Source organism: Alosa sapidissima, chromosome 4, assembly GCF_018492685.1.
Source record: "Alosa sapidissima isolate fAloSap1 chromosome 4, fAloSap1.pri, whole genome shotgun sequence".
NCBI lineage: Eukaryota > Metazoa > Chordata > Actinopteri > Clupeiformes > Clupeidae > Alosa > Alosa sapidissima.
The window spans coordinates 33,031,444-33,052,207 of NC_055960.1; the positions used below are offsets into that span (position 1 = coordinate 33,031,444).

The following is a 20,764-nucleotide window of genomic DNA, read 5'->3' on the forward strand; positions in this document are numbered from 1 at the left end:
TGTCTGTCATAAACATTAAAATAATCAAAATAACCTAAAAATATATTAAAATACAAATTATATAAAATATTCCATTATGTTATTTGTTTATTTTGTTTTTAGTAACATTTCAAATCCATTGCATGTTTAACATGAGTACATCTTGGTAGGCTACCACTCTGTAGACAGTGTGTATTTCTCAGTGAAATGAGTATCCCTTACCATAACCTTGCCTGATGTTCTTCTAGGCGCTTGGGGTCTTTCAAGGGTCTTGAAATGTAAAAAAATGTATGGTTGAATTGTGGTTGGTTGGTTGTTGTAGGCCTCAGTCATTGCAAACGCCTCTTGATTGATTAATCACCCACTATGTGGATACTGTTTTTAGAATGGATTTAGATTAAGTGTTATTTAGTATAATTTGTATTTTAGTATATTTAGTATATTCTTTATCTTCTACTGTCCTTATTGCTTAGTTGTGTTTTTATATTATATACTTTTAATTACTTTTTTCTGCTGTTAGTGAATGTGTGTGTGATGTCTGTATGCTACTGAGATCTTGAAATTCCCCTGGGGATCAATAAGTATCTATCTATCTATCTATCTATCTATCTATCGTAATGTATGCCTTATGTAAACCTTGCAAAATTCTACAAAATTAGGAGGCACCCCCTGCTTTCACAAATGGATTCGTCGTAGCCGAGCTCTCCTTCATTCAGTGTTTACTCAGAGAGCAGTATCTTCATGCGCTTCAGGCCTAGAACGATCAGTGCGGGGGTTTGTCCATCAAACTCGAAGAAATATAGGACTATAGATTGTGGGATAGGCACAGTGCAAAAGCAAAGCTTCACTCCACCGAAGAGTTATGAAAGCAGAGCGAAAAGGTTTTTCAAAGCCATCGTTCATAACGTAAAGGCAGTCATCATGGATACATTTGACAATGCGCCCAGGCGAACGCGGAGAGCCTGCAAAAGAACTGGTTCCCAAGATGCAACAATGAAAAGAGAAAGCGCCAGCGTGCTTCGGTCGTTGAGTGTTGGAAATATAAATGACAACGATGTAATGGGTGAAGATCTGGAACATCTGAAAAATGGGAACTTGGAGCGAAGAGTCATGTCCCCGCGCTATAGCTTACTCCGTGAGGTTGGACGGGGAAGTTATGGCGTGGTGTATGAGGCCATAGCCAGAAGGTCTGGTACAAGAGTAGCGATCAAGAAACTTCGTTGTGATGCCCCAGAAAATGTTGAGCTTGCATTGGCCGAATTTTGGGCGCTGACAAGTTTGGAAAAACGACACGAGAATGTGGTCCAGTTGGAAGAATGTGTACTTCAGAGGAATGGCATGGCCCAAAAGATGAGTCATGGGAACAAGCATTCCAAGCAATATTTGCGGCTGGTGGAGACTTCATTAAAAGGCAAGGGCCTATTCTAATACAAGAATACATGCGATCTATGATTATCTATATACACTATATTGGTATAGGCTACTAAATGTAGTTTAGTATCTGATTTAATAAAGATTCACAAAATGGAATGTCCTAGCTGCATCTGACGTCAGGCTAAAGGAACAGTGAGCTTAGCGAAACTATTCATCAGGATTTCGTCCAAATAGCTGGAAACCGAGCCTCTGTTGTTTATCCATTGCTAATTGTATGGCATGCATTATGTGATATCTGTTTGTGTAGGATACTGATTTTTTGATACCAATGCACGCATTGTTATGGTCGAATAGCTACTTTGTTGTCTGAAGACATTTCTTTGTTGAAATTTCGCATTTATGTATAGTCAGACACTGTATGTCTGATATATTGTAGCCATGCATATAACCAACGAATATCGTTAATGTGTCCTAAAACTCCCTCTCTTTCTTGGTCTGCGTTTTACAAAACTAAACAAGTTGTGGATGCGGGTGTTGGCGGGGCCTTTTCTGTAGGTGCAATTTAGACATGTTAAGATGGACGCATAGTCGGCGGTATGTGAGATGAGGGGTTTTCTCTGCCTAAAATGGCTGTCTGACCCTCTTACACGTTTTTATGTAAAAATTGGTATTCAGGTCGCTTAAACACAATGAAGAACCTCTTTATGCTGTTTTTTCCGAAACGACACAAACGTTGGGAGTTTTTGAATTAGGTATAATCATTGCCTTGTCATGATCAGCATTTGATGAGCTCAGCATTTTTCCTGTGACCGTGACCTGTCGATCATGTTAACATGGAAAGTTGTCTCCAAATGTATGTATATGGTATTTAAGCTAATAGCATAACTGTTATGCATTGTTTCAGTGGTCTGTTTTCCAGACAGTGTCGTCTTTGAGAACTTGAAATTGTGCTCAACATATACATCACTACAATGATGTGTATCATGAGTCTTGTGACACTAAGCCATGATTTAATGTCAATATGGATGCTCTGATCATCTTGGTCTCATTGACCTTGGTGTATGCACTTGCAGTTGGAGTTTGTGAAACAAGTGACAAACATGTTTGCACATTTGTTTTACATTTATTGTTTATTTGGATGTGCCCAGGTTTTGTTAGTTATCTGAACTTCTGAACTGAACTGGTTATCTGAGCTATTGTATCCTTGGTAGACTAGCTTTTTGACCAGTGGTCTAACCAGACATGTATATTTGTTGTCACACTGTCGTGACGGTGTTCATGTCTGAAGGTACAGGGATTTGGAATGGTGCAAGGAGATGGATGTTTCCGCAGGGTTGCTATTCATCATGGACTACTGTTTGGAATTAGAGCACCATCTGAAAACATGTTGAGCTCAGCCTCAAACAGGTTTTGCACCAAAATCTCCCTGGGGCTGTTCAGAAAATGGCATGCATGCATCTAGGAAAAATAGCTTCATGACCAAGTATAGAGAACATTGCTGAGCACTTTCTTGGAAATAGTTCTCTCAACTTATTCCTGTTCACTTTCTGTTGCTGTTTGCTGTTCTGTGGCTCAGATGAATGTGTATTTTGTCATCACCACTGCTCTGTGAAACCATAGGGTTCATTTAGTTCTTCACTTTTAACTGTTCTTCTGACTGCTTATCTGAGTGAAGGACTATGTGTGGATTTGATATTATGGCAGTCATTGTGTCTGTTCATCGTACAGTATATCTGTGAAATCTCAGTGTTTGTTTCAGTGAAGTGAAATATATTCTATGATATTCTGTGTGGAGGTCTACAGGAATGCATATAGAATGTTACTTGGGTCACTTTAAAGAACTGTTTAATAGATCAATCAGTGTATTTAAAAACATTCACCTCCTTTTCCACAGGGGAGCGGGTCTTGGGCTACCCAGAGGAGCCCTGTTACCTATGGTTCGTGATGGAGTTTTGTGAAGGCGGCGACCTGAATCAGTTCATCTTGTCGCGGAGGCCCGACCCGCACACCAACTCCAGCTTCATGCGTCAGCTGAGCAGCGCCGTGGCCTTCCTTCACCAGAACAGCATCGTGCACCGCGACCTCAAGCCGGACAACATCCTCATCTCCGAGCGCTCGGGCACGCCCGTGCTCAAGGTGGCCGACTTTGGCCTCAGCAAGGTGTGCGCGGGGCTGACCGCCGCTGGACAGGGCACGGCGGCAGGGCGCGAGAGGGACGCTGCGGGCTCCGGCCGCGAGCAGAGCACGGCCGCCGCCTGCGTCAACAAGAGCGGCGTGAACGTCAACAAGTGCTGGCTGTCGTCGGCGTGCGGCTCCGACTTCTACATGGCGCCCGAGGTGTGGGAGGGCCACTACACGGCCAAGGCGGACATCTTCGCTCTGGGCATCATCATCTGGGCCATGATCGAGCGCATCACGTTCATCGACGCCGAGTCCAAGCGCGAGCTGCTGGGCACGTACGTGCGGCAGGGCAGCGAGATCGTGCCCGTGGGTGAGGCCCTGCTGGGCAACCCGAAGATGGTGCTGAGCATCCCACAGCGCCGGCGCTCGCACATGTCTGACGGCGTGCGGCAGCTGCTGCGCGACATGCTCGCCGTCAACCCGCAGGACCGGCCCGACGCACTCGAGCTGCACAGCCGCGTGGGGCAGGTCACCTGCGCAGCTTGACCTCTGACCCCTGCCCAGCTACGCAGCCTTTCACCAAGACTCTTTCAGGTACGTACACTAACCATGGTGATGTGTCCAAAAGTCTAAATGTGCTCTTTGTTGCCTGGCTAGTCCTTGTGGTCAGCTACATGGCTTAGAAAGAGAAAAACAAAGAAATGCAGCGCTTTCCAAATGTTCTTATATGTCCTTTATTATAACATATTTTTGCGCAGATTTGTTTTGCCCTTGTCTTGTTTTTCCACTTGTTACTGACTCATAAGTTCAGTCCAGCACTCTGAAAATAGCAAAAAAAGACAAATTGGAGCCTGCTTCCATCCTTAAAGAAAAGATACAATGGTGCTTCATTTATGACCAGGTGTCTTAGTAGATATTGAACCACTTGAATGTGTAATGAAGGAAAGCCTCCTGTCTGTTTTGACAGGAGGTGCATACACAATCAAAACTATGATATCGCTTCAAATGATATGCATGTTGCACTAAAACTTAGTGTCAAAAGTTTGTTTTGTATAGCATCCACCTGGAACTCCCAAGTCAAATATGTGCTAGGGCTTGTCAGTCAGAGGGAAGAGGGATATGTGTTGAGGCTTGTCAATCAGAGGTAAGAGTGGTCTGTGCTCTGTGGAGTGGATCATGCTGTTAACTTGCGTAAGTCCGGTGATGTAATACTGGTGTGACTGATTTGTGTGCCATCCTTGTTTCTTTATCTGCAATTGAACAGCAGATAGTACTGTTTTGACATGCTGAGGTTTTAGTAGTGCTGTGAACTTAGTTATGGGATTGTGTATTCATTTATTGGTAGCATTTATTGCTGAGATCAGCCGCATTCAGACAAGTCTGTATGTTAGTGTTGGTATTGGTCAGTATTGTTGGTGTGACTACATACAATGCTCTGTCAGAGACATTTGATTTTAGATTTGTTTGTGTGTTTGAAACTGTGGAACTATCTAGCTTACTGACAATCATTAGGCCAGGGTCATACTACCAGGCCAAAGACCGATGTGACCCATATCTGATGTTGTCAAAATGGTGTGAACAGTGGAAGTAACATGAAATCTGACCTGAATTTTGCACTGGTGGTTATTATTAAGTTATTCTAAACATTCTATTATTATTAAGTTATTCTAAACATTTTACTTGAGCATCAGAGAAGTTGGGAGCATCACACTAAGAGTGCTAAGAAGGCAGTCAGTCAATCAGTCCGGCCAGCTGCATCTGTGCGTGTGTTTTGTTTTGCGCATGCAGGCCAGTTCAGGTCAGGTAAGGCATACGCTACGAAAATTATTTTTCAGTCGGTACAAAATTGTTTGTAAGACTCATTATTCTAAGGTGAACTGTAAAACCAATGTTCGAATATAAAGAAAAGCTTCACACAAATTTAGGGTTCCTTCATTTATCTTGTCTGTGTGCATGACTGCCTGAGCTGAGGTCCTTTTGTTTACCCCATTGCATGCTGGGAAAGCTGTTACACAACTGCACTCGTTGCCCTCCCCCTCCCCCACCGTTCTCCCCAGCCTCTTCCCTTGCTCGGTTCCCTGCAACCTTTGGGATAATCAGAGTGCATGATCTGCCACATAGCAGGGTCTTGGCAGGGTGTTTCATAGGCAAACCTCACCATGATGTCCCTGTGGCTCAGTGGGACTCCCTTATTGTTCGGTTATCCACCTGGACAGAGAGATTTAATGGAGTGGGATCCCATGAATCAGCCTTTGCTTGACATTAAGAGGATCGTTTTTTTTAGCAGCTGTGTGATCTGAATTCCTCTGAAATATTAGTTTGTACAAAGTCCAGAATTAAGTTAAGTTAGTGGTATGTTGAGTGCAAAGCCGGTGAGGCATTGAGATGTATCAAACTGAGGTGAGCATTTGTGCTGAGCTTGTGTTTTCTATGACATTTCAAATGATTTTAAAACTGTTAAAACTGTAAACACAAATGGCAAGCAATAAGGCAGTTGCTACACATGTTTGCCTGTTTAATAAATTTGAATGCACTTCTGACTGCAGCTTCATGGTATAACCCCCAGAAAGTGTGGTTTGTCCACATATAGGTGTGCCTGTATAGGTCAGTGTTTGACTGGAGAGAGGGAGAAAGAAAGGCCTTTCTTGAGGAATGCCTTTGTCTGACGGGGGGTGGGGTAGCAGCTCTCTCCTAATGAGGACATTACAGCTGTCTGAAGCCTGCTCCTCTGAATCGCTATTCACATACTCCACAACCATCCCCCCTTTTCTCCTGCTCGCAGGCTCAGGCGAGGTGCTCGATCGTTCGCTTGCTCTCTGTGGGCCTGTCCACACAGAGACGCTTTTTAGGTTAAACGCGTCCAAACGAATCCTGTGAACTCACTGCCCGAAACCACACTTTTTTGAAACCTGGTCCCAGAGTGGAAAAATCTGAAACCGTAGCCCGTTTGAATTCGTTTAGACAGCGAAACCGCACATCCTGCTTGCGTATCGATGATGTCATCGCCACACATCAGCTGCCTTGGACTTGCACTTATAGTATTGCCTAACAATACTAGTTTTCATACGTGACATTACCTACGATTACAATCCGTAAGATAAATATCACAGCTGGTGCTGCGCAGCGCCGATCGCTTATGACTTGGTGGACTGAACACTGTTCCACCAAATCCCCCTTACGGGATCAAAAAAAAAAAAAAAAAAAAATATATATATACACACACTCTTATACTGTTTTTCCTGGTGTTTTTTTGCATTCTAGCTACTGTCAGTGACGCGAGAGAACTTAAGTTATTAGGAAAGTGCGGTGTAAGTTTAGGCTACATTAATTTGTGCGTAGTGCCAGTGTCATTCATTTATTTTACATGTCTTACAACATATATACATGCATTCACAGTCGAATGAAATCAGATATAAGCATACAAAGACGCTTAGAACTCACGTTAAGCCGATGGTAGCACACTAAATGCAAATGCGCGATTTGATGCAGGCAAAAGTATTGACTGTTACTAACGAAGGTTTTATAGCAATATTATAAATGTGGCGACAGAATAGCCTAGAACTTGGGTAAGCCTTGCGTTTAGTAGCCTAATTGCGGTGATAGCCAAAACTAATGTGAATCACGGACTATCCTACAACCAAAGAAAGTAAAGGTGATTAGTAGGCCTACCTGCGTTAGCCAAATAAAGGTCTCTGTCCCTCCCCCACTCTGCTTCTGTCTACTTGTCGGCGGCGACAAATACAAAGACAGTTTCTTTTTTGGGGTTTCTTAGGAAAAGCCAAGTGCCATTTTTTTTCTGTGGATCATTGAGGAACATGCATGAAAATGTGTTTTTTTTTTGTTGTTTTTTTTTACTTTAACGAATTTTAGATATGAAACTTGATATTTATCCAATTCGGAAATGAGCAATAAAGCCACAGCATACTCATCTGAAGTAGCCTTCCGCACACTGTGTTCTCACACATTGGTGTAGTTCAGTGTCAAAGAAGAAGTTGCTTTAGCTGATTGCATAAACATTTACTCATAACAGAGGACAGTGAACCTGCATATTCTTCATAATGTAACACACACCATAACACTGCTCTCTAGATCCTGCCCTGAAAAGGCAAAGGAAAAAACAGGGGGGAAAGTGCACAGAGAAGGATGGTGCAGCTCCCGAGAAAGGACCGAGAGAATGTAGGTTGGGGAATGATCCAGAAACAGACACATCCTCAGGGGACAACAACGAGGTCAATGTGCAGCTACTCAGCAGAGTGTTCCGCAGGATCAGTGCTGGGTGTGGCAGGACGTGTATGCCCTGGGTCTTCTCCCTATGATATAGCCATGTATGCTGATAGAGCATCAAACCAAAATTACGACTACTACTACTGTGGCTCTGACAAATACAGAGTGAGGTGTGGGTGTGTTTGTAATGTGCGTGTGGAAGAGACAAGAATGTACAGTACATGTATGCTAGAGGCTTAAGCAGATCAGTGGACAGCTAAACCCATTGACCCCCCACGTGTGTTTTCCATTTAAAAGCATTACCTTCATCGATGTGTGTATGAAAAGAATAAAAATGTTGAAACTGACTGTCTGGGTGCATATGTGGGCCTGAATGCTACATCCACTGTGTGTGTGTGCCAGGGGGATATGTTGTATGATGGCACCTCAGGGGGGGAACGTCTGAACTCCCTGACCCCTCTAATGTTTGCGGCGTCAGACGTAATGATGTGCCCTTTCGCATAAGCAGATCATCGGTGTGTTGCCTCCCAGGGCAGCAGTGGAGGTATCTGCAGGACTTTCCCTCAGCAGTGCAGTCTGAGGAGGGAGCTGCCATTAGGGCCTGAGGCTCTCGGGACGGGGGTGGGGGTGCGCTCTGTGGTTTCACTCTGGGCTGCTGCTTTCGCTGCAGGGAGTTTGTGCCAGTGTGTTTGTGTTTGTGTCCCTTTTAGGGGGTGGAGCAGGCAGCTGCTGACTGTAAATAGACTGCAGTGGAGAGTTTTACTGCATCTTACTCAGCACATACTTGAAGTGTTTTAAAAATGTCATGTGGGAGAGATCAGTGCGCTGTGTTTTGGCTCATTCCCCTCCTCTCCTGGCCTGTGCTCATCGCTCTCTGCAGATGCATGATGGGGCTGCTGTGGGCATCAGGCTGAGGTGCTGCTCTCAGTGCTGCAGTTTCAGCATTACGCCATGCAGCTCCACAGTGGTGGCTTATTTGTTTGTTTACTTGTCAGCCTTGTCCTCACACGGGTCGCTGTTTACATTACCCAGGCTCCTCTGCTGGTGTGTTTGGTCGTCATCGTCATATCTCAAAGTGACCCATTTGAGCCTAAGCCACACACAGCAGCAATGGCCTGGGTTATGCAATGGGGAGCAGGACTCGCACTCACACGCCATGCCTGCATCAGTGCACTCTTTATTTAGCCTCCCTCCCTCCCTCCCCCACCCGCTAGCCTCCCAAAACACAGCCACTGAAAATCAGGAGGAACTCGCACAACCAGCACACAAAATGGTGGAGGCGGCAGAGGCCCCAAATATTTCTTCTGCCCCACCTAATTGGTCAATTTTAATTGACAGCTATTGAATCTGCCAATCACACTTTTCTAATTCGTCCCATCTGAATTTCGAGGGTGCTGATTTGCTGGTTGGATAGTATAAATACCGGAGCAGCAGCGTTCCCCTACCATTTCACACTGTGTGCATCACTTGCGGTTTCATACTTCAGTAGAGAGGGCTTAGCTATATTTCCATAAAGGTTATAGGCTACTAGATGTAATATAGATTCTTGTTGCTGGTTTAAATAAAGACCTTTAACTGTAGTGTTAGTGTTTGTATTATTCTCGTTTTGAATAAGGTTTGTTTTTTAGCTAATGTGCATGTTAGCTTTCTAAGGTGATCTAGCCAGTTAGTTTGTTAACATTGGTCATTCCTTAATTGTGTTATAAGCAGGGTGGGAATTTTACGGCGGCCACGTCGTTGCCCCTTGCGTTGGCCGTGATGTCCCTTTGAAAATCGGAGGTTCACAGGCCACTGTGGCCTTGGTGCCCCTTTCTTTCTATATTCTGCTTTGCATCAGACTAGCGATTTTTTTTTTTATTTAGCCTATGGCCTGTCAAAGCCATGCTTAGCATTCACAATGCAAATTAATTCAGCCTATGTCTTTTATGCAGTGGAGAATGTGACAGCGCACGGCAAGAAAGAAAGTGCATCCAAATTCACCCATTCTTTGCTGAACTAGCCTACTCTTCACACAGATATTACATGTATCACATCACACGGAAGAGCTTTTTCTCAGCTTTTAAACGATGGTAGCCGCAAGTTGTTGTGGTAAACGGTTCGCAAGAAAAGTAACTTTAATTTATTCATGTTGTTATATTCTTCGCCCATCTCCCTACCCATTAATCTCGGTGGAATACTTCACAAATTTTTCCCGAACACATGACAAACCATATATCAGAAGAAACGGCAGACTTTACCGAATACAAAGGTGTAATGTACAATTGTTCAATACATGATTTCATAACAGGCCAAATACAAAATAAATGTTACAAATATCGCCTAGATATCTCCGGGCATCCGGGCCTGACACTCACACTGCTCACATTTGCTAGTTTGCCCCTGCAGTGGCTGTGCCCTAGAGTGAGATACTTCTAATTGGAAGACAGATTTGTGTGGTTTACTGAAGTGAGGCAGACTACTTCACAATGTTTTTTGACATGACTATACACCAAGCCCACACTTCAGTTTCATTTTTGAGCCACGGTTTGGCGTGGGGATCAATAAAGTGTCTGTCTGTCCGTCCGTCCGTCCACGAAAGGGAATACGGTGAAATAAAACAATAACTTTGTGATTTACATGCGTTATAATGTGAATTGTGAATTGAAAAAAGAAGTTTTGTTTCACTGAGAGCTCAAGGGGCTTTATCTCTAAGGATGACACCTGTTGGGGGTTGGAGAGGGGTGTGTATCGTGGTTACGTCTTCTTGAATCGCGAAATGAGATCATGGATGTTTGTATCACGATTACTGTTTTGGTTTGCGTATCGTTACAGCCCTATGATTTATTGAAAAAGCCATGTGAAATAACAGTTGAAAGGAACAATCAACCTATAAAATATATAATTCAGCCATGTTTCAAAACCTAAGCATTATCCATGAGTAAAAATGCCAAGAGTTTTGTTGAAGTCTTTTGTTTACAGTGCCTCCAACCCAATATGTTTGGGAATACAATCCAAGTTTTGCCAAGTAATTTTGTGTACTGTTTGCTTTAAGTGACTGGTATGCTCATGGTTTCTTCTCCCTCTCTTCTCTGTTTCTCTCCATAGATCCTCCCTGTCTGAGCCCTGTTCTTCAAAGGGACTGCCATTATTGTTTTGAAACTGTGAAGCCCCATCACCACCATCTATATAATGTGAAGAAAAGAGGTTCAGCATCCTCTGAAATGAGCGATTCCACGGACCTTTTTTTTCCTTTTATTTATTCATTATATCCTTTATTGTTAAGCTATCAGATTTTTTTTTATCTTTCTTTGACTCGAGGAATGTTTTAGTTTGTAGTTTGTTGTTTTTGCTTTGTTTTATTTCTTTTTCTGACAGTCAGTGAATGCTTTGCGGAGGCTGTTTGTTCATTTCCATTTCATTTTGATCGTTTGTGACCTGCTGCTGTGTTTGGTGGTGGAATTCAGAGGAATGTGCCAGGTGCATGTCAGGTTGGGCTGTTTTGCCAGCGGCGTTCTGTGTAGTCAAACCTGCTTCCTTGCCTAGAACTCACACCCTGCTGTTGTTCTATTAACAGCTTTACGAATCTCACCTCACCCCCAACACACACACACACACACACAAACATACATACATTAAAATAGCTCCTTTTTTAATTCAGACATAATTGATTATTAGCCTTTTATGGTTTATGTTTTGACTGTTGATCCATCAGAGGAAGCATGAGATTCGTTATCTTCCTTTCTCCCGTAAATTCAGTAAAGACAAAAATTGCGGTCCAAGAACGTTTTGTTATCAGCGCCCAACATTTAAAACATAATTCTCCCGTTTTTCTTAGCCTGAGTGCCTTGCATTTTAACTTTTGTTTTGGAAGTGAATTAACCGTATTGATTCATTTCTCCAATCAGATAACTTCTTGCAGTAAAAATTCAATTTTCTGTTACTCCCAGACACCATTTATGTTTTAAGATGCAGTTAGTCAAAGGTTGCCACAGCTGATATCATGAGATTATTCTGAGAGACCCTCATGGTTGATCTCCGCACCCAAAGAAATATCCTTTCGAATGATGCCAGTTGACCTTATATTAAAATGTCAAAGAGATTTTTTTTTTTTTAAAAAAGGATTGTAAATGAGTGTAGATCCTTTTTGTTTTTTTGTATGCCCAGCCCAGCACCCATTCTGTATCCTGCTGATTGAGTCATTGTGATTAGCTCTGAAGGAGATTATCAGAATCAATGGTCAACATCAAATGAGAAAGTTCTCCAATTGAAATCAGATGTCATTCAAGACTGATTTCATCAGTTGGCTCTGGTGTTTATTGTTACAGGGCATAGTGAATAATCAGTTAACTGCACACAAATCAATGTTTAGTCAATTTCATGAGACTCTGTCTTTTTTGTATTTTTGAGCAGATGTCCTGGGAAGTTGTCTTATCTATTATAGGAGTTTCAAATATAGTGCCAAAGATTATGATGGCCAGATAATGATCTCCCTAATGTTAGTCTAAAATGTCTACAATCATGTCTCAAAGAAATTTCCTTTCATCCCACAATGTTAAGATATGTTATTTTTCAGTTTAGGTTTTGAATGGGAACATTTCACTTCACATCCTAGATCTGATGAATTGCCACAGATCATTTGCCTGTTGGTGAGAACACAGATAGATGTATGAGGCACAGAATTACCCCATGGCTATTAGCATAGACCAGTAGAATTTCTACAACCACATCTACCGTCTCATTTCTTTCACTCTTGACTTTGCTTCGGCCCTAGTGCATCAAGGTTCCATTATAGATACCTCAAATTAGTGTTGACGGTTGCAACTACAAAGATGGATATTCTCTACAAAAACATGTGCACATGTCAAATGAGTGTGAAGTGTTTGTACAGTTGTCATAATTCCATTGTGCAGATTGTCATCAGTGTAAGTCACTAATCATAACCAGTGCCTGTGTCTGGAATCAGTTTTAGTTGTAGTTCTACCTCAGTGTTTTTGCTTGCTGTCTCCATAAACTTCAGGGGGGTATTTTAAGTATTTTGTTTAGTGAAAAAGTTAACTCAAAGTCAGTGTTCTGGTATTAGAAGGTTTACCACTTACTGAGTTAATTTAGCCAGGGTTTTTACTAAACCACATTTTGGAATGCTCCCCTGATCTACTTGCACGTGACCATGTGTGGTTTGGTGAACATTTGTTCTTGGAACCAGATGGGTAGATGTGTTTGAAATGGACCAGAACAACTTTGGAAAGGGAATGGGTTGTCTTTGCTTCAGTGTTCCTTTTGTGTGTAAAATACTACCTAACACGTTGCATAATGAATTTCACAAGGTTTTAGTAGTCTTACTTTTCTTTGGGGAAGGCTCTGTTGTTCTGCTTTACACCAGTGTTTTTTTTTTCTTTGGTTAAGAACTATATTTAGGGTTATGTTTACCTGTGAACCTCTCCCAGGTCGACCAATGCTGAAAGTGTGTTTTTGTTTTACCATAGACCATGGTGATTTCAAAACAGTTCTTGTTCTTGACCACCATTTTTAAAGATTTGTTTGTGATCAGGAGAGACCGGAATAGTGAGAGTTCCGGTTAGTTGAACATTTTAAAACACTAACACTTCAGTTGAAGCACTTTTAGTGTTTTATTTAAATGTAATATAATTATGTAGTTCTAACATTCTTGTGATTGTTTTTTTTTTCCCTGGGTCATGTTGATTTTGAGTAAGCTGCAAATACACTGTAAGTACCTCATGTTTCACCTGTTTTCATTCTGTTTGCGGTGAGCCTTTGAAACAAGTTACATGTTCGCTCAACTTGCGATTCCATTGTTTCTGGGAGCTGAAGGGACCATTACTTTAGTTCTTGTGTGTGGAAATTATGGGCTTCATATTAAATTGATTTATTTTTTTTTTATTTGTGGTTAGGGTTAAGCTTTTGAAATGTGAAAGATGGACATGGTCAAAAAAACAAGCTTTATGCGTGTTTCATGGATAGTGTTTTTTCATGGATGATGCATGTGGAACGTTTATTTTGTATTAAAATATTTTTTAAATGTTTTTTAATCCCAGTATTTTATATGTTCTTGCTAAGTGAAATCCAATTTGTCTTAGCTACCTTGGAATCTAAACCACTCGTCAACCCTGTAAGGCATAGTGGCTTAGTAATATTTTAAGATTTTGTGTTTTTATTTTTTGACACACGTTGTAGTTTGACATATGTTTTAGTTGTGAGCCCTATGAATAGCCTGGTAATCAATTCCTCACAGTTTACAACATAATATGCTCACCATTACTGCATATGTGCACCACCACAACAAAACTAAATGTACCCCATCTTTCACATATTAAGAAGGATCTGTTGAAAACACTTAAGTTAAGTGTGAGACGAGATTGTGAATATTGTCAGGGGGGTGTCTCTGTGAATGTGCTACTGCAGTTCAGTAATAAATGACTTAAAGGTAGACATTGTTCATCATTTCTCTTTGATAATCTCTTCAGTACAACTAGAGGAAAGACTCGTCTGTGACTTTATTTGATCTGTGAATCATTTCGTTCTGGGCAGAGTTCTGCCATTTTGGCATTGGGTTGTTACAAAACAATAGCACTCCACTTGAACACTTGTAACCAACCTCTTCTCTATGCAACCCTACTTTCTCTGCACACCAGGCCAGGCAGTCCTTCTCTACTTCTGCATTTCACTGTTAAGAACATGCCCTCTTGTTCTTTTCTTCTGTACTGGATTTGGCACGGAGAGGGAGGCTGTGGCTTTGAGTAATGTGAATATATCCTGTTCTCAATGACATGTACAGTTATTTGTCATAGAGTTCACTGAGCTGATAGACCCTTCAGTGAATTTTGTCGCCGTTATTGTAAGCAATGGATAACTTTTTTTGTTTTTTTTCTTTTTTTTTTCTTTCAATAAACTCCTCTGAAATCATGATCACTGGCCTCGTCTGTGTTTGTACAACACTGGCAGAGATGAATGAATCTCTCACATGGGCTAATGTGATGAGAATGGAAGAGAAATGCTTCGTTGGAGGATGCCTCTGTGTGAACAGGGATAAGCCTGCTGTGACCAATTTCATTCTCTCAGTGTGGGTTGGCACTGTCCAGCGAGCCACTGTCTCTACTTGTTTTATTTGGCCCAGTACCGCTCTAGCACCAGTTGGCATGTCATGGTTATTGGCTTGGACAGGATCATCCCTTTTGAAAACAACAAAACTAGCCGGAGGGTACCTCCAACTACTACAGAATGGAACATAATGTTCCTTGCTCATGAGCCAAGCTTTAAAAACACCCTGCCTGGTTTTCAGGAGTAGCAGTCCATGAGGTTTTGAATACAAACACATGTGATTTGCAAATAGTCACTTCATTGGGTGGGAACAAGAGTTTTACTTCCTCATTCATCCATTGAGAAGTCCCCATAGTAATGGCCGCCAATAAAACCAAAATGCTTCACAGTGTTCTACACGCTTGTAAACCTCAGCAGCCCTCTTTGCTAAACAATGGGGGTCACTTCCCATGTAATCCCGCTGTAAAATGTGACCCCTATGGCACTACATTGTCACAACAGATCCTCAGCTCCGGTAATCTTCAGGTCTGTATAGCATACATGAAGTTCAACACTTCAGGCAATGCACTACTGTCATGTCACGTAACAGCGTCTTCAGATGGGTGTGTAACAAGATGTGTGTGTTTAAGGAGAGGTGGAGTCAGCACTGAATTGTGAAGACCTCGGGCTCGGAAGAGCCCTTTAAAGCCCAGGTGGTATGTGCAAGTGACACTCTGTGTTCTCAACAAGGAACGAGGTGTTTTAGTGAAGCTTTCAGTATGCTGCTACCAGACACTTGAGTCCTCTGTGAACCTCACACAACAATTAAGTATCATATCCACCCGTTCGTTACCAAACACAAGAATTGTTTTGTCATCGTAAGCTCATTCTCTCCAAACACATGTTGATGTCATCCCCTGGCAATGCCTACTGCTCTATCAACAGGGTGCCTATCAAAGTCAAAGTCAAAGTCTTTGGAGGCCTTCTTGGGGGGGTTGAACAGGGTAAGGTAAACAGCAGACCAGACATTCACTGAGAAATCCACTGACTATGGAGAGCCAGGACTGAGTCCAATGTATGGAAATGGTACAGGAGGGAGGGGTTTGTGTGTGCATGCGTTGTATGTGTGTGAGGATGGGGGATGGGTGAGCCTTGTACTCTCTGACCTCAAGGAATGAGGCAAAACACAGATCCGCAATGGAGGTCTGTTACGTCAGCTGCTAGCTGTCCGTAAGGGGGAGGGTGGCTGCATGCACCCGTTAACCTCTCTCACTGTGAATGTATAGACATATATGTAGGTCACAAACACATGCACTTACTATAGAAAATGTTCTGTTTGGTGTGCATGGAACATCTGCTATTTCAAAAAGAATGTTGTTACACTGTTTCTGCAAACATCTTACAAGCATTACCTCATAAATATATCAATATGACAAAGCATGGTGTTTTGCTGAAAATTGGGCTGAATATGTGTGTGTGTGTGTGTGTGTATGTGTGTTTGGGGGGGGTTTACATGTGCAGCATTTGCAGTTTGGTGGACAAATAGATCACTCCCCAATGTCTTTCTCTTGCTCCACCTTCCTATAGACAAATATGTCCTGTGAGTGGAGGTCCACTGATCTAATCTGTGAAAACAAGGCACAGATAAGAAGTGAAGTTTGCCACGTGGAAACATCTGGTAAAGAACACAGACACACACAGACTGCACACACAGACAAAACTGCATGAGATGGTTAGATTAGACATCTATATCCATGCACGGATTTTCCTGTTCTCAGGATATGACTGCAAACTCACTTAGTATGTTTGTTCCTCTCCAGACAGTTCATTTCATGTTTACATTATGACTGAATACACACAGACAATTCTAGCCAGTGCTCCTAAAGAAAACCCCATTTTGAGACAAGTGGGGAGTTGTGGAATCAGCATGGCCTCATTTCCTAATCGGTTACTCTGGGTTAACTCACACTACTGAAAGTCATGTCAGTAGGAGGCAAGGGTTAACTTTAGAGGGGAAAAAACATCTACACTCTTTCACTTCCTGGTTAACCCCAAGAGTAAAACCGAAATGTCTCCGCTGGGAGACTTGACAAGGCCATTGTATATGTTACTGTATATAGCAAGGGAATTGATCATTTTGTATCATACTAAACATGCCTCCACAGACACAGACAACACAGACAACCAATCCATTTGTTTAGGGGAATTTTCTGAATATGTGGTTTAGAGATAAACCTGAGTAAAGGAATTTACAGTAGGTGGTAAATCTTCCAATTGAACAGGCCAATAAAGCCACAGGGGTTTCACTGTCTCTTCCTCTCCACAACTCATTTAGCTTGTTGATGGAATCAGCTTACTTAAAGTCATACTGTAAGCTGTATGGGTATATCTGCACAAACATAGTCAAAACACCAGAACACCAGAGCAAAATATGCATGTGCATGTGTTGGCCCCATTTTGCATAATACCACTCTCTGGTGGACAAAACCTACCCTGGAGACCATTAAGCCTGACCCTGTCTGGTGCAATAACACTCCTTTGTCTGTTGTCATGTTTTGACAGATGCCTGACAAGCCTGCTATTGTATGCTGAGCCTGGGATATTGACGTCCTGCTCAAGTCCTTGTTCTATTGTTTGACTGGATGTACTGTGTTTCCGCTCTCTGTTCTGTTAGGGTCACCACACAACTTTAATCCTAATATCACCAATCTAATCAGGTCTGCAGGTAGGGTGGTGCTAGAATCTACTGCCTGTAACGGAGCTACAGATGTGTGGCTCACATTAAACAATTGTGGGAAATTGCCCTCATTGAATGAACTGCAAATAAATATTGCAGCTCTGTGTTTCATTGAATTGTCACTCTTTAATGTTCCATATTATTAGGTGCTTGTTTACTTTACATCTACCAGTCTGATCCCAAAACCCAACAAGGGAGTGTTCCAGTGTGTGTTATGTTTATTTTTCAACAGGGCTGTAGAGGACCTGCGATGCTGAGAATTAAACTGCGGTGAAAAAGAGGCCAAGGGTGCAAAGGGTATTTGTCAGTTTGTTGCCATGGTAGCACATTTAAATTGACCTTCTTTCCTTGATTGAAGGCAATGTCTGTTCTGTTCTAATTGTGTGTGTGTGTATTGCCTTGAGTATGAAGGATTTTGTGTATAGTGACAGAGCCAGAGGCACTCTGTATCTTCTGCCTGATGGTAGCATCTCAAAACATCGGTGGAGTTGTGGGAGAATGGAATTTGATTTCCTTTCCACTGCCTGAATGTACAGATCTGCCTGCTGTTTCTGAGGGATGCTGATGATCTTGCCCACCTGCTTGACTATTCTAGCCATATTTCCCTTTCCTCTGTTTGTTAGGAAGCTGCATGTGACGTTGAAGGAGATGCCAGATTCTATCAGTGTCTGATATGCTGTAATAAATAATAATAAAATGTCCTGTCTGACATCAAATCCTTTGAGCTTCCTCAGGAGACACATGCGTTGTTGTGCTTTTAAACTCTATCTACATGCTGAGCGAAGGACAGGCGGTGGTCAATCTGAGTACCAAGGTACTTAAAGTACTCAACCTGTTCCACTACTTTCCCCCTTCAGTCTTAAAGGAGTGGAGAGTGGAGAGTGGATGTTTCAGGCGCCTGGCATCCATGGCAACACAGTTCCTTAGTCTTTCTTATGTTTAATTCCAATGAGCTCTTCTTGAACCACAGGGCCATTGCGTTGACATACTGCCTGTAAGTGGACAGGATGTGCTCATCTGTCAGGTTGACCACCAGGGCCATGTCGTCAGCATATTTAAAAAAGGTTCAGTCCATTGCTGTTGCAGGTGATCTCATTCATATAGATGGAAAAAAGAATGGATGTCAAGACACAGCCCTGCGCAGTCCAGCAACTAAAATAGTGTTGGTAGATTTAAAACCATGCACTCTCACATGCTGGGGTCTATGCTTTAAAAACTCCTTAATCCAGAGCATCAGAGTTGGGTTGACTTGTAGCTGCTGGAGACAATGCAAAAGTGTTGCTGTATTAAAGGCTGATGAAAAGTCAATGAGTAAAATCCTGACAAAGGAGTGTTGAGATTCAAGCTGCCTTGTCACAGTGTCCAGGAGAGTTAGATTGGCATCCTCCACACCCCGTCTTGGTTTGTAAGCGAACTGCAGCAGATCCAGACTCTCTCTAACCATTATAGTGGTGAGTTCTTCTGCAACAACTCTCTCCATGCACTGGCAGAGAATAGAGATGAGTGCCACAGGTCTGAAATCGTTCAGGGCTTTGGCATGAGGCCTTTTGGGAACAGGAATGATGGTAGTCTCCTTCCATGCCCTGGGAACAAAGCTGGCACCCAGAAATAGCTGGAAGAGTTTACCACCTGAGCTGCACATTCCTTCAATATCCATCCCTTCAGCTTGTCTGGTCCAGGAGCTTTCATAGAATGCAGACTGGTAAAGCTAGAAACAACAACCTTCTCCTCTACACAGATGGATTCAGAGGGATAGCTGTATGTGACCCAGTCCTCCGCAGAATCAGTTCTGTTGAATCTGGCATAGAAGGTGTTCAGTTCTTCAGCAAATGCAACAGGGTCTGGGCATTGTACCTTGGCAGCATTCTGAGTTCTGCCCATCATGGTGTTCAGACTCTTCCAGGCATCCCTCACATCTCCACTGGTGATCTCCTCAATCTTGTTCTCTTTACCTGACCTTGGCCTTGAGCCCTGACCTCTCCTGTCCTATTTGTACCACTTTGAGAAGATATGTATGATGCATCTCATTAGAATCATGTCATGTCATTGACTGTCTCTTTCAGCGAATTAAAAAAACCTACGGCATATGATGCTATTGCTATTATTTGCTATTGTGTTACCCGGACAACCCTAGTCTACACACTCTCCCCATACCCCAGACTCTCGATTTAACAGGCCTTCTGGGCTGTAGCTATCTATGTTTAATCTCCATTAGGAGTGCAACGTTTGACCTGGTGTGGATTAACCAGTGGGTGAATTGGTGAATGTACTCTTTGCTGCAGTTATAAATAGACTGATGTCAGGGCAGCCCAGAAATGAACTTGGTCTAAATGGATGTGCTTGAGGTAATTGCTACACCTCTCCCGCTTTCCTACATACATGACAGTATGTTATAGACACAGCTTTAGATAGACAGATGCATCTTATATTTCATTTCGTAAAATAATGACCATGAAAGCATTTAAAACCAAGGATAGTATAGATATAGGATAAAGGCTCCATGTCCAATTTGGCTGAATTACCTCATATGGCATACATAGCACATAATCATATCCAGTGCTTTACCAAAGTAATTTATAACATCTGGTCAATGACCAGACATTAATGTTTGTGCTCTTCTCCGTCCTTTGGAGTGTTGCACTTGGACTTAATAGTGGTCACTGCAGAATAATGCTCTGAAGTGGCCTTGGTCTTGCTGTGTCACATGTGTTTCCTGAGTGGAATTAGGTCACTTTAGTGCGTCAGTACAGTTAGTGCGTTTAGTGCGTCAGTACAGTAAAGACAAAAAAGGTTAGGTTAGATATTCATCAAGGCTGACTTAAAGGGCTTTAAATAACTGGCTTATGTCATAGACACCTCCTGAACGATGACAATCCAATTGGTCAACTCTTTGTTGATACTCCCTTGTGTTCTGTAATTCAATTCTGATTTGGTCTTACATATTTAAAATGTAACATATAGAGAAACGATATAGAGTAGCATGACAATGGTACGAATGAAGTCTACTGTCGGCTTAAAATATAACTTAAATGCCTCCACCTAGTGGACAGTGTGATGAACATGTTTACATTTTTGTTGTGTATAACATGCATTGGAGAGAAAAAAACCTGTGATAGGGGTTATAAACCTCACAGAATTTATGTCACAGGCACAAATGAGGGATATATGATAAAATGATGGACCAGTTAAAAAAAAAAAACCTGCCAACACAAGCACCGAGATATGAGCATGACAAGATCATTACATAATACATATCTTATATAATACAAGTCCAAATTCATCCATGCTGCTAAAGATAACTCATAAAATAAATAA

At 42.2% G+C, this 20,764-nt stretch overlaps 1 protein-coding gene across 1 annotated transcript; it reads left to right on the plus strand.

Moving 5' to 3' along the window:
• The first annotated feature begins 709 nt into the window (after positions 1-709).
• Positions 710-14,601, plus strand: stk35l (serine/threonine kinase 35, like). The gene is made up of 3 exons (XM_042090107.1): positions 710-1,390; positions 3,248-4,068; positions 10,783-14,601. Exons 1-2 carry the CDS (start codon positions 721-723, stop codon positions 4,018-4,020), a joined length of 1,443 nt encoding a protein of 480 aa, XP_041946041.1. The 5' UTR covers positions 710-720; the 3' UTR covers positions 4,021-4,068; positions 10,783-14,601.
• The last annotated feature ends 6,163 nt before the right edge of the window (positions 14,602-20,764 follow it).

Bases quoted from the DNA above. Each gene is read 5' to 3' on its own strand.
- stk35l (XM_042090107.1), top strand. From the start codon at position 721: ATGCGCTTCAGGCCTAGAACGATCAGTGCGGGGGTTTGTCCATCAAAC. The intron at 1,391-3,247 runs GCAAGGGCCTAT...CCTTTTCCACAG, and splicing joins GGTGGAGACTTCATTAAAAG to GGGAGCGGGTCTTGGGCTAC.